A 15,018-nucleotide genomic window follows, 5' to 3' on the forward strand; every position below is an offset into this window, starting at 1 on the left:
CCCTTTTTGTAGATTGAGATTCAACACCGTGCCTATCGTCGTCAGCATGAGTTTCTGGTTAGGCAGATAATGGATCTCGAGATGGGGATGAGGAAGCTGGAGACTCGGCCGGAAGATTTGGAGCGATTCGGGTTCGGAAAATTCCGCATGATGCCTTTTTGGCATCGCGATCGAGTTCGTGCTCTTAGCCGTGAGAGTCGTGGGGGTCGCTGAAAACGCTCGGCATGTTGTTTACCTTTTATGAACTGAACTAGTTTGTGCGCCCGTATGTAGGGTTGCTAACTCTTTTTTTTTTGGGGGCCCTTGACTTGTTATTGGGCATATTATGCTTTTCTTCTTTTTTTTTTTTGCTTAACATTGCACCCCGTCGGCGGGTTTTGTTTTAAGATATGATATGCTATGTTTTGTTGTTTCTTTTTTTTTGTTTGGCTGTTTTCGACTGTGAGACGTCTCTCAACTTATTGTGTTGAGCCGAATGACTCTGTTCGGAACCATATGCTTTTTGCTTGTAGTTTGCTTTTGCAGGGGGTTGATGTTAAATTTCAGGAGCGGGAAGCGTTGAATTCGCGTATTGAAGCCCGGCTTATTCCTTGCCATAGATCGAAGGGATTGCACGCGGGTGGTGGCTTACTTTGCTCGTCGACCACGGATTATTTGCGGACATTGCTTGGAGCCCGACTTTTACCTACACTTTGCATGGAGTGTTGCAACTGGCCAAATTGCCGACCTTGTTTTTTTTGTTAAGGGGGGGGGCATTTTTGTGCTATGACGCTTATTAAACTTTGTAAGGCAGTATGCTTAATAAAAGGAATACCAAAGTAACTTTGCAAAGAGATTTTATAAGTAGTGGCTGCACCTTTCCAGGTTGCCTACGTACCTTTTTATAAAAAAAAAGGATCAAGCCGATTGTAGTTCAAATTACATAAAATAGCAGATTTTTTTTTTTATAATAGAAATAACGCTTAAGGTTACCGGCATTCCAAGATCTCGGAATTACTTCTCCGGACATAGTCATTAACTCGCAGACTCCTGGGCGGACGACTATGGACACTTGGTATGGGCCTTCCCATTTTGCGTCGAGCTTCTCTGCGTTGAGTTCGGCGGTGTTCTCAAATACCTTGCGTAACACGAGATCTCCTTCTTCGAAAGATCGCAGATTGACCTTTTTGTTATAGTGGCGAGCTGTTGCTTGCTGGTAGTTCTGAATTCGGAGTAAGGCTTCGATCTTGTCTAGGCTATCGTAAAACATTTCTTCGTTTAACTTTAGATTTTTGACTAGCAGGGTTTGACGTAAACCGTCGACGCTGACTTCGGCTGGTGCAACTGCTTCTAAGCCATATGCTAGTGAGAACGGGGTCTGTCCAGACGCTCTTCGCGGGGTTGTTTGGTGGGACCACAGAACACCATCTAGCTCGTCGGCCCAAAGTCCTTTCTTTTCTTCGAGTCGCTTCTTTAAGCCGTTTATGATCGTCTTGTTAGTGGCTTCCGCTTGGTCGTTACCTTGGGGGTATCTCGGGGTTGACTTGCTAAGGCGGATGCGCCAGCTGGCACAGAAGTCGTCGAATTTCTTGGAGATGAATTGCGATCTGTTATCTGTAACGATTTCATAAGGTAGCCCGTGCCGACATATTATATTTTTCCAGACAAAATTCTGGACCTCGTTAGCTTGAAATTTCTTATAAGATTCTGCCTCGACCCACTTGGTGAAGTAATCCGTCAGTATGAGGAAGAATTTCTTGCCGTGCGAGACAGGAAGCGGTCCGACAATATCCATCACCCATCTCATGAACGGGTATGGCGCCGTGGTGGTGGAGAGTAATTCTGCTGGGGCATGTATATCTGACGCATGCCTCTGACACTTCTCGCATTTGACGGCAAATTGCTCGCAATCGTTAACCATAGTTGGCCAGTATATTCCATGCTTTTTGATCTTGAGTGCTAGAGCATGCCCACCTGAGTGGTTTCCGCCGGCCCTTTCGTGCGTTTCATGCATTACTCGGTGGGCCTCTTCTGCCGAGATGCAGTGTAACAATATGCCGGACGCCCTTCTATTATTGCATATTGCGCCACTTTTTTCTTGAGCCGCCAAGCTTGCCACTTGTCTGCTGGGGTTTTCCCTTCGTTGAAATATTGAAGTAATTCGACAATAAAGTCTGCCAATACTTGAGACTTCATGCATGTTCGGCCGAGGTGTTCGATGTCGTACTCGCTTAATTCAACCGCCCATTTTGCCATACGACCAGATTTGTTAGGATTGCGATTGTATGGGATTGGAAGTAAGGCCTAAGTTTGCGAGCCGAGATGACCACGGCGTAGGTTATTTTTTCCAGGTTTGTTCACCTCGGTCCTCCCTGACTAGTACCCCGCTGACTGACGATCCGGACACGGCGATATAGTGATAAAGCTTTTCTCCTTCTTCAGGTTTCGAGAGTATGGGTGGGGTGGTCAAATAAGTTTTCAGCTCGAGGAATGCCTGTTCGCACTCGGTGGTCCATTCATACTCCTTATTCGTCGACCATAGCAGTTGGTAAAATGGCAGGCTTTTATCAGTTGACCGCGAGATGAACCGGTTGAGGGCCGCTATTCTGCCGGTCAGTTGTTGGACCTCCCGCTTGTTCCTAGGCGAAGGCATATCAAGTATAGCCTTGATTTGTTTCGGGTTTGCCTCTATTCCTCTTTTAGTGACGATATATCCTAGGAACTCGCCGGACGTTACGCCGAGTGAACATTTCGCCGGGTTTAGCTTCATGTTATACTGGTTCAATGTTTGGAAACATTTTCGCAGATGTTCGACGTGATCGCTCGTGTTTACGGATTTAACCAGCATGTCATCTATGTACACTTCCATGGTTACCCCTAGCTGGTTGGCGAACATTTTATTGACGAGGCGCTGGTTGGTGGCTCCGGCATTTTTTAAACCATACGACATAACTTTATAGCAAAACGTGCCTTGATCGGTGATAAAGGCAGTTTTATCGCGGTCGTCGGTGTGCATTAAAATGTGGTTATATCCTGAGAAGGCGTCCATGAAGGAGAGTAGCGCATTTCCTGTCGTGGTAGTGGGTAGTTATCCTTGGGGCAGGCTTTATTTAAATCGGTGAAGTCGATGCACACCCTGTTCTTTCCGTTTTTCTTTTTCACTACCACTGGGTTAGCTAGCCATTCGAGATACTTAACTTGCATGATCAACCCAGCTGCGAGTAGTTTCTTGACCTTGTTGTTTACTGCTTTGGACTGCTCAGGACCAAGCTTGCGCCGCTTTTGCTTTACTGGTTTGTAGGTTGGGTCGACGTTAAGCTCGTGACTTGTGACATCCATGCTTATCCCGACCATATCTTCGAAGGAACAAGCGAAGGTGGAAGCGTTGTCTTTTAAGAATTGGATCAACACATCGGTCTTATTGTTGGGTCGAGGTTGGCACTAATTCCAACACATCGGTTCGGGTCGCTCTCATCGATATTGATTTCGTCGAGCAAGTGGTGCCTTCGAATTTCCTCTGAGCTGGGGGCCGGTGACTTATCCAGCGCCTTCTTTGATTGCTATAAGTCAGCAGCTTTTCATAGCTTGCACTCGATGATAAAACAAGTCTTGTCGTCCTTAAATTGTGCATATTTGGCCATTCAAGGGAAATTTAACGCAATGGTGGTACATTGACGGAACGACCTTCATATCGTGGATCCAAGGGGATCCTAGAATGATGTTGTAGACCACCGGCTTGTCGACCACTACAAATTTATGCCATGATGCAACGCCAGATATGTAGATTGGCAATTTAATGGTGCCAGAAGACATCATATAATTTCCATCAAAGCCCGTCAGAGGTCGGATTGATGGTTTGATTTCGCCGTCATTGACCTCCATTTTGTCAAGGACATCTCGGAAGATAACATTGACGGAGCTTCCTGTGTCGTCAATGATCCTAGTAACTTCGCTTTCGCCGATGTGTAGCTCGATGACGAGAGGGTCATTGTGTGGGAAGTTAACGCCGAGTAGGTCGTCCGATGTGAAGGTGATTGGCGGGACAAACGGCGGTACCTTGACTGGCCATACTGGTGCCGTGTCAGCCTTTACGTAATTGCGGATAGAGCGTACGGAATCCCTACAAGCTGTCATGCCTCCCATGATCATGTTGACAGGACGACGCGGTGGACATTGAGTCGCCGTTGGGTCGCCGTAGAGGGTATAAGTGCCGAGCGCCGTTGGGAATTTAACGCACTGGTGATAAGTTGAGACGATGGCCTTCATCTGGTGGAGCCATGGCGTCCCAAGGATGACATTGTAGGGTGTTGGTTTGTCGATGATGGCGACGTCAAACATGTGGACTGTTCCACCGACGTATATGGGTAGCACAATTTTACCGAGGGAGGTGAGGGAACTCCCGTCAAAACCGGTTAAGGTTTGTGCGTTCGGCTTGAAAATGTCGTTCACTGAACTTCCCGTGTCAACTAGGACATCCGGGACTAGGCAGTTGTCGATATTCAGCTCGACGACTACGGGTCCAGTAGTCGAATCAGGCAGTCCAGCGGCGTCTCCTTATCTGAACGCGATTGGAGCATATGACCGTCAAATAGGCGTGCTTCCAGCTAGCCAGGCGCTCTTTGTTCGTTCAAAATCATCGGCGGGAAGTGTAGCTCTAGGTGAATCGGGATTGAATGGTAAACTTCCTATTATGACATCAATTCTGCGACGGGCCGGAGGTGGGGATGCGTCGGCTTGCAGATTCTCCAGGCCGCCTACTTGATTGCCGGCCTCAACTTGATTGGCCTGGTTATTCGGTGCAGGCCGGTTATTTGGACGACCTTGCTGTCCCAAGCGGCCACATGCGTTACCACGGCCTCGCGGAGCGTTACTTTTATACTAGCGTTACTGAACCGTGACCTCGCCGTTAAGGTATTTACCAAGCAAGGCATTTTGCAAGTGTCTACAGGATTGCGTAGAGTGGCCAGTATATTCGTGCAGCTCGCAGTAGAGGTTATGATCGGGCTCCTCTCTTGCGCCCTTTGGTGGGATCGTCGGTATTGGAACTGACGAGCTTGCAACCGGGGGCAGTGGGGCTTCATTGACGAGGTATGTTGTGCCGCGTTTCTTGCTATTTGCGACGTACTCCTTGTCGAGATGCTGACAGGCTCGTGGTGTACCTCTTTTGTCTTGTCGGTCGATAGTTGGGCTCCAGTGGAGGAATGCTTCTTAGCGAGGACAACTTTTTCCTCTTCCATTTCGATGTGAACTGCCGCTCGATGGAAGGTATCTTGGAAGGTAGGGAATGGGTTCAGCTTAAGATCTTCGCGGAATTTTGATTCATACCATAGGGCCCTTTGGAGAGCGGCGAGCGAGACGCTATGGGGGGCATTTACTTGCGTGGGAATCTTTTTAAACCTCTCCATGAATTTACGCAATGATTCATGTTCTCCTTGCTCGATATTGTGGAGGTCGGCGATTGTCGCGGTAGGGATAGCCAGGATCGAATATTGTTTCAGAAAGGTCAACGAGAGCGTGCGGAGACTGTCGATCGAGTTGGGTGGCAAGGAGGAAAACCAGCCCAGGGCATCACCACTCAAGTTTTCTATAAACAGCTGGCACTTTCCAGCATCGAGTTCTTTCGGGGGGAATTCGCATCGGTGAATTGCGATCTCAAAGGATGTTAGATGATGGGTTGGGTCCGAGTCTCCTTTGTATGGGGGTAGGTGCTTGATCTTGCAATCCGGACGAACGATGACTCGGCGAATTCGTGCGGTGAACGGAGTCTTCTGGGATTTTTCCAACATGTGGTCGACGTCAGGCGCTGCACTGGTAGCCTGGTGGAACTTACTTGTGACATCTTTTATCTGGCTTTTGTGCTCGGCCAATTCGCCATTCTGACTGCTTTCGGATGACTGGCATTTTCTTGTAACTTGGCACAGATGCTAGAGAGTGAAGCGAAACGTTCCTCCGTCTTTCTGTCTTGGGCGTCTATTATTTCGAGTATGCTTCGCATTAGTGCGCCTACGTCGAGGGCACATGTTCCCTCTCCTAACGATCCGTTTAGCGTTGTCGGGGCTCGGGTTGGTGGAATTTGTGGGAGCTCTTCCTGGACTTGTTGAATGCGGTCCGGCGTGTCCGCTACGTAGCCGTCGCTCCCAGTGGTCTCCCCTTCTCTCATTTTGAAGACGTACTACTCTTTGATGTTGGACTTCCTTTAAAAGCTCTCCTTGTTTCTTTCCCTGGATGCGCACCAAATGTTGAAAGACTAATACTGCTAGATCGAGATTATGATTTAAAGAGGGCGAAACAGATGACTTTTATTGAGATTGTCAAAGATCACTGAGTTTACAAGGTATCCTGCTTTAAGCCGACTGGCTAATTACAGAATGATGTATGCTCCAATCGACTATTTAACTTAGTGCAAGAATCGGATTGTTTCCAGACTCCTGCTCTAGGTTACTTGATGCATTCTCCATGCCTGTTCCTCGGTATTTATAGTTGATGGGACGTCTCACCCTCATACCTCAAGATCGATGTGATACCGCTTTAGGGCAAAGTCGGTGATTGCCTCTTTGCAGACTGTCGTTTAATGGGCTGTCCGTTTTTATTGGACCTTCTAGATACTCTGTCGGTCCGATAAGGATGATCTGGTCAGTCAACGATTCTAAGGATTAAGTTGACTATTCGGTAATAGGCTAAATTGGAGGCCTGTTAAGACAGAGTAAAACCCATATCCAACACGAAACTAAACCAACTAGTATAAACTATTGAAAGACTTGTTTATTGTTACGTGAGTGGAAAATGTATTTCAGAAAAAGATGTATAATACCAAAAAATACATATGTATATTAGCGTAACCCGAGTGAAGGTTGTGCCTATGTCTCTCTCTCTAGACCCATTACAAATTTCCTAACAAAAACTCAAATCGGTCGAGAATTATTATTTTTTTTCTTTTGTAAAAACAGCGGAGGTATTAATCCAATAATATGACTGACCAAACCCCCAACTTACCCGAACCGACCAAAAAATTTACAAATCCAGGTCCAATGATTGAGTTCTGTTCTTGGATCTTTTTTTACTATCGTGATGAATTAAATGAGGGTAACTATGATTGGCTCGTATCTTACCGGTGGTAACCTCCTCCACCATAAGGTTGCTGCTGCTGAGGGTTGTAACCGCCTTGACCCATCATCGGATTGTAGGCACCGGTCATGCCTTGTGGTGGACCAGGAGGAGCCATGCCCATTCCTTGTTGTGGTTGCATCGGATAGCCTTGACCGTATCCGCCCATGTTCATCCCCATTCCCATGGGATAGTTTTGGTTTCCCATTGGCTGGTTGTGGTTCATTCCCATGGAATGGTTTTGATTCATGCCCATGGGGTAGTTTTGGTTCATGCCCATGGGGTAGTGTTGGTTCATGCCCATTGGGTGGTTTTGCTGTATTCCCATTGGATGGTTTTGGTTCATACCTCCGTAGCCACCAGCATTCATGCCCGTCGGCATGCTTGAGCCTACCATTGAATTCGTCGGAGGTCTCATAGCACCTGCACCTGCACGGCCTAAGCCAGTACCAGATCCCATGGCTTTACCCATGTTGATAGTTGATGTTACTTGCTGTTGTGCAGTAGTTGGTTTCTCTAGTCGTTTCTCTTTCCTGTTGATCGCCTCAAAGTCAACTCCTATATCTGCCAATGGATTTGTTTTGGCTGCACAGTCAACAAACGACGTCAGAAATTTCGTAAACGCTTTATGAATTAGGAGACTGTATATTACAAGACTTACGTCCAGAAATGTTGAAGTTAACCAGCCCTCTGCTTAATGTGTCAGCCCAGATGGTTGATTTTGGCTCAAACTTTTTCTGACTTTGAGGAACAACAATCTCAATTGCTCCTGTTAAAGGTGTGAGAGATGGTTGAGATGCTGAAGTCTCCAAGGAACTTAGTCCAGCTGGTGCAAACATATCTCCAACGACATTGTTACTATTCCCGTGCGCCGCAACAGGTCCAGATTGAGTTCGTTGTGGTATATGGGAAGGGACACCATGAGCTTGTTGTGTCATGAAGTTTCCACCATCAAACTGACCAGCTGGTGCATTTGGTGTAATAGGGTAAGGGGTTTGCGAGCTTGATGAGGGGGCAGAACCAGGTTGGTGCATATCTCCAACGACATTGTTATTATTCCAGTACGCCGCAACAGGTCCAGATTGAGTTCGATGTGGTACATGAGAAGGGGCACCATGAACTTGCTGTGTCACATCATAAGGTTGCTGTGTCATAAAGTTTCCACCATCAAACTGACCAGCTGGTGCATTGGGTGTAGTAGGGTAAGGAGTTTGCGCGCTTGATGAGGGGGCAGAACCAGGTTGGTGCATATCTCCAACAACATTGTTGTTATTCCCGTATGCCGCAACAGGTCCAGATTGAGTTCGATGTGGTACATGAGAAGGGGCACCATTAACTTTCTGTGTCACATCATAAGGTTGCTGTGTCATAAAGTTTCCACCATCAAACTGACCAGCTGGTGCATTGGATGTAGTAGCGTAAGGAGTTTGCGCGCTTGATGAGGGGGCAGAACCAGGTTGGTGCATATCTCCAACAACATTGTTGTTATTCCCGTATGCCGCAACAGGTCCAGATTGAGTTCGATGTGGTACATGAGAAGGGGCACCATTAACTTTCTGTGTCACATCATAAGGTTGCTGTGTCATAAAGTTTCCACCATCAAACTGACCAGCTGGTGCATTGGATGTAGTAGCGTAAGGAGCTTGCGAGCTTGATGAGGTGGCAGAACCTGGTTGGTGAGGAAAACTCTCACTTGTTGGGTGTGGAGATAAACCAGGAGTATACTGTGGAGGTTGAGAATTTGCTGAACCTGCATAGCCTGGATGTTGCGTGAAGCCTCCATTGTTGAATTGCATACCTTCAGGATGATTTTGCGAATGGGAAACCATGTTATAGTGTTGTGAAGCTTGACCAAACGGAGTTTGTCCTGGCATGTTTGGATCTGTAAGTGCCGCCTGATGATGATAACTTTCATAGGAGTTACTGTTGGGAGGAAACNCACCGCAACAGGTCCAGATTGAGTTCGTTGTGGTATATGGGAAGGGACACCATGAGCTTGTTGTGTCATGAAGTTTCCACCATCAAACTGACCAGCTGGTGCATTTGGTGTAATAGGGTAAGGGGTTTGCGAGCTTGATGAGGGGGCAGAACCAGGTTGGTGCATATCTCCAACGACATTGTTATTATTCCAGTACGCCGCAACAGGTCCAGATTGAGTTCGATGTGGTACATGAGAAGGGGCACCATGAACTTGCTGTGTCACATCATAAGGTTGCTGTGTCATAAAGTTTCCACCATCAAACTGACCAGCTGGTGCATTGGGTGTAGTAGGGTAAGGAGTTTGCGCGCTTGATGAGGGGGCAGAACCAGGTTGGTGCATATCTCCAACAACATTGTTGTTATTCCCGTATGCCGCAACAGGTCCAGATTGAGTTCGATGTGGTACATGAGAAGGGGCACCATTAACTTTCTGTGTCACATCATAAGGTTGCTGTGTCATAAAGTTTCCACCATCAAACTGACCAGCTGGTGCATTGGATGTAGTAGCGTAAGGAGTTTGCGCGCTTGATGAGGGGGCAGAACCAGGTTGGTGCATATCTCCAACAACATTGTTGTTATTCCCGTATGCCGCAACAGGTCCAGATTGAGTTCGATGTGGTACATGAGAAGGGGCACCATTAACTTTCTGTGTCACATCATAAGGTTGCTGTGTCATAAAGTTTCCACCATCAAACTGACCAGCTGGTGCATTGGATGTAGTAGCGTAAGGAGCTTGCGAGCTTGATGAGGTGGCAGAACCTGGTTGGTGAGGAAAACTCTCACTTGTTGGGTGTGGAGATAAACCAGGAGTATACTGTGGAGGTTGAGAATTTGCTGAACCTGCATAGCCTGGATGTTGCGTGAAGCCTCCATTGTTGAATTGCATACCTTCAGGATGATTTTGCGAATGGGAAACCATGTTATAGTGTTGTGAAGCTTGACCAAACGGAGTTTGTCCTGGCATGTTTGGATCTGTAAGTGCCGCCTGATGATGATAACTTTCATAGGAGTTACTGTTGGGAGGAAACTGAGATGCTGGCACTGTTGAATTTGGTTGAGGAGACAGAGAAACTGGCGGTCCAGATGGCGGGAGAATGCCAGCAAGAATATCGCTCTCCGATGTATCGAACTGCTCTTGAGGTAAGACAGATGAGTTCGGTGGAGCTTGCATATTTTGAACGCCAGGTTCATGATTTGGTACAGCTGTAAATGCTTCCCCAAAACCAAAACTATGCCCATTGTCAGGATTTGAAGTTGGTGGTGTTGGCTGGAAAGGCGCTCCAAAATTCTGATGTTGGCTTGGGTCAATGTCAGCAGAAGTGATGGCTTTGAAAGGAGATTCACCAAATGGATCATCAAAAGACTGCACAAAGGGCAAAGGATAAAGACAGCATCGAGTAGGGTTTCCAGCTGAACCCAGTAACATACCCAAGATAAATACCATTAAATAAACGTCAAACATAACTGGTTAGGCCCAGTATACCTGAGGTGATGACTGAGAAGTAGAAAACGATGGAGCTGGACCAGTGTTTGGTTGTCCATTGTTTTCAACAGAAGTGGAATCAGATGTTACAATAGCCAAGGGGTTCGGTGAAAATACATCTGAAAGAGAGCCAAGCAAATCCATTTCAGAATTATTTGGGGCAGGCATGGCAGAGGTAGAAACCACTGTTGATGGGCTAGGTGCAGAAGCCGAAGCACCAGCTGCAGGTACAGATGCTGCTGGAGAAAACATGAAGTTATGTTATACAATGACAACACTCAGATCAGAACACAATCCCATACGTCGCAATAACGTACTTTAAGTCTTTAACATTTTCTAAATATCATTTATCAATGACAGTGAATTCTTATGCTGCTAAGGAGTGTAAACTAGAAAATTACAAACATGGAGAACTCTGTACCTGAAACTGAACCTCGTGGATCAAATTCATCAAAAGACTCAACATGCTGAGGAGATGATCCGTTAACAAAACCAGCAGTTTTGTTGTCCACGCTGCTGTTTTCAGCAGAAGGCGAAGCTGCAGCTGCAGGAGGAGCAACTTGTGGTGTCTCTCCACCATCCCTTGAATCAAGAAATTTTAAAATGCTTCATCATTTGAATTCAGAACAGCTAAAGAAAGGTACTTCTCAATTTTCAGTGAAGAGAATTGTCACCTTTCACTGTATACAGGGCTCCGTGATTCACTGACAGCTTCTTCATAACTAGGTGGGGCAGCACCAATATTTTGTTCAGAAAACTTCCTCTCCATCCCCCCTCTATCAAATTCCAAAAATAAGAGATAAGCACTGACATTTTTTTTTTCACACTGCCAAATACAATTAGAAAAATTATCCAAAATTAGTACGTCTCTGGAAATTACCTCCCATCTTGAGAATGATCATCAGCTCGTGCACCACTGTCCCTACAGGATGAAGAGAAATGTTTCATCAAATTTCTGGTATGGTGCTCAGAACAAGATTTTTAACATCAAGGAAATTTAAGCTATTACACATCCAGGTATTGTTAGATTGATCACCTAAAAGATTTCCCTAGTTCTTCGGTTCAAAAAAAAGGGATCAAAAATTTAAATCAATATACCTTGATGACGATTGGCCATCATCCTCAATTGGTCGTTCCCTGTCTGAGCTCCTACCTCTTGATCCATGGTATTCATCATCCCTGTTACTATCTCTTCCATCTCGGTCTTCAGAGTCTTTAGAATAACGATCTACATCACGACTATTTTTATCATCATCCCTGTAACCATATTCTCTCTCTCTCCCATAACTACTTCGTTCTTCATCTCTGTCTCCATATCGGCCTTCGTAATCATATTTGTCTCCATATCCTCCTGAAGGCATATGCATCCCACCTACTGTTGAGTTATGATACCTATTGTACGAAAATGTCAGGTTTTGGGAAATATGTTGCCTCTCTGAGGAAAGGTTTTTAAGAAACAGACGCTCATAATGCTGAAGGATTGCATATTCATGACTATGCTAGGCAGCATAGATAGCAATTATGATCCTTCCTAGGCATCAATTTTAATCAAAAAAATGTGCATAAATTTGACCCATTGGAGAAACAAGAAGCAGACGTACTTTTCTCTGTTGGCAGCAGCCTTCTCTCTGACCTCCGCTATTCTTTCTTTGTCATTTACCAACGCCACAAGGCTCTGCGCCTTCTTCCTGACATTGCTACCTTGATCTTTACCGCTGGAATCAATATACTGAAAACTGGATAATATCTGACACATGAAAAAGGGATAAACTTCATCAGTAAGAATACCAACAGCTGAGATACCAAAAAAATCTCTTGTTGAATACATCCAAAATAAATTGCTACTACGTATGTAGTCATTACCGAAATTTGATATGCACGTTCTTTAATCTCTTCTATGATACGTTCCGATCCATGGCCTACCAAGTACTCCAAGACCGTCAATGCCTGGAGAGTAGAGAAGAAATAACCCAGTAGAGATTAGTTTCATTCACCACCAAAGCACCACAAGTATATCAAAAACAAGCTAGGCCTTCATATTTCTTTTACCTTATAGACATGCCGCCAATTTTTTCCAGTGTCACTAAGACGTTTCCATAACACTCCCATGGTCAGCTGGTATTCATGGCTGCATGAGAGAAAATAAAAATACATATAATTCATGCATAAGATGATAATATTACAGAAAAGGAGAACATGACAAAGGTATTTTGTAATTACTAATTTCTCGAAGCATGCGCAATGTCCGCAAGAAGTGATCCATGCGGACCCCAAGACTCATTGCTGGTAGCATCTAGAACCTGAACAAGAAACAGAAGCGCAAATATGAGAGACAAACGAAGTGAAGCATATATGGAAAATCTCATATAAAATTCCCTAATAGAAGCCGGCAAGAAGTGCAAACCAAAGATAAGCCTCTCTAGTAATATAATCCAACCTTCACAAAACTTAAATTAAAAAATTGACTGACTCAATCATGAAAAACTAAAAACAGCATCTTAATCAAGAAAAAAGAAAAAAAAAAACAGAGAAAAGCAAACAGAAAAGTTTACCTTCTGTTCAATTCCAGGTACTTTAAGCACTTTCTTGTTGACACCTCTCTTGCTACAATCAATAGGATGAAAGAATTTATAAGGCAACTTGAATGAGGAAAAAACAAATAATCCACACATGGATTAACAAAATAAAACATATAATTCAAAGTAGTCCAATCCTTACAGGTCTCTGACAGTTTGACCAAATGCTTTCTTCATATCCAATAGTGAAGCAGTTCTTTTTTATATAGGGAATGCGCTAACTGCACTTTATAAACCTGTTCACAATGTAAAAGAGAGCTTTCAGTGTCAAAATGAACCATCGTATCACCAAAAATGGTAAAAGAAGGAGCCATCTGAAAACAAAAATCGGGTAGTTTGAAACTGGATAGAATTGGAAAACATGAACCCACAAGAAGAAATCAGCAAACATTCCAATGTAGGAGACCACAAAACATGAGTACAAAAGAAGCTTAAATAAACAATGAACTAAAATTAAGCAACCTTAACACATAAACATATACAGAAATCACAAAATAAAAATCAGCATAACGATGTTGTGAATGTGATCAACCTAATGTACATCATCTAAGGCTATAGAAAGAAAAGATCCACCGCGAGACAAACAAAAAATAAATAAATCTCCAAAATTGAACAGCCACCGACAAATGATCAATAAAGTCAATTCGGATTCAAATGGGAAGAAGGAACAACATTGAGAAATGCAGCTTCTAAACATAATGATTTGAAATTTTTGATTGCGTGATTTCGGAGATTTTGCAATCGATCAAACGAAACCAATGACAAAATTGAGCTGAAGTTATCTAAGAACGATAAACTCAGATCTACAAGGAAATCAAAACACAATAACCGCAAACATGATGAATCTGATGCTCAACGACGAACAAACAAAAATCAATCGAACCTGCTGGCTGGAAAAAGGGAAAAATGGATCGCGGATCTGTGTGAGGCTGGCACAGAAGGAAGAAGAAGGAATCGAGAGAGAGAGAGAGAGAGAGATATGGGGGGAGAGGAAGAAGAGAAAAGCTTGTGCGAGATGGGTTTCTCAATTTCTGCGTTAGAGAGAGGAGGATGATGAATCATCCATCATAGTCATAGCAGCCCAAAATTTGGGAAGCTGAGATTAAAAAAAAATTATAAAGGATAAATAAATAAAGACAGCGCATTTAACACGCAGATATTTCAGAGATTTTTTAAATATCGTTCATTCCTTTTTTAACATCATGAGAGATTGAGAAGAGAAGATTGTTTACTTTTAATTTTTTTTTTGGGTTTAGTGAATTTAACGATTGAATCAAGTATACTTGTTCATTGAATTTTGAATTATACGATATAAAACGTGATTATTATACAGACATGCACTTTCTTCCCTATCTCAATTTGTAATTTCATGGTTTTTTTTTTTTTGCAAATATACTCTGCATACTAATTAGAAAACAATATTTCAAGTTTAAACACAAAACAAAACAATTTCCATAAATAAACTCATACTAATCAATTTAAACCGAGGACTATTAAAATTTTCAACGGTCAACGTTGGCCCTCTCAGTAGTAGATGGGCCAAATTTATCTGACAGCCCAAGCCCATAAAAATCACGTGTTGAGTTTCTATTGACTAAACTAAAAAAATTACCTTGGGCATCAATCCCCTGTTTCGTGTTGGTCCTCCGTCTACCGTGTTTCTCCCTCACCTTATTGTTATTACACGAACACGAACAACAGAAAGAGAGAGAGAACCCTAGATTCTTCTATTAGCCTTCCTTCCAAAGTTTTATCACTCTCTTCTTCCTCCCCCACGAAATACGAATCCCAACATCTTTCAAAAAAATATAATTATCTGATCGATTTGTAATTCGATCGATTAATCGGCTGCCATGGTTGGTTTCTTCTTCTCTTCCTTTTTTTTTTTTTTTTTTT

General features: G+C 44.0%; 1 protein-coding gene across 2 annotated transcripts; it reads right to left on the bottom strand.

Moving 5' to 3' along the window:
• LOC104699986 (clathrin interactor EPSIN 3-like) lies at nt 7,089–14,233 on the bottom strand (the record flags this gene model as incomplete). 2 transcript variants are annotated; one of them, XM_019227382.1, is given in 15 exon segments in its annotated part: nt 7,089–7,668; nt 7,745–8,965; nt 10,036–10,426; nt 10,547–10,782; nt 10,968–11,128; nt 11,221–11,322; nt 11,427–11,468; nt 11,645–11,938; nt 12,148–12,293; nt 12,410–12,493; nt 12,596–12,674; nt 12,767–12,846; nt 13,099–13,150; nt 13,265–13,358; nt 14,006–14,233. In XM_019227382.1, coding segments are annotated over 14 exon segments (3,503 nt in total), but the record flags the coding sequence as incomplete, so codon positions are not given.

The sequence above is a fragment of the Camelina sativa genome, chromosome 7 (assembly GCF_000633955.1).
Source record: "Camelina sativa cultivar DH55 chromosome 7, Cs, whole genome shotgun sequence".
NCBI lineage: Eukaryota > Viridiplantae > Streptophyta > Magnoliopsida > Brassicales > Brassicaceae > Camelina > Camelina sativa.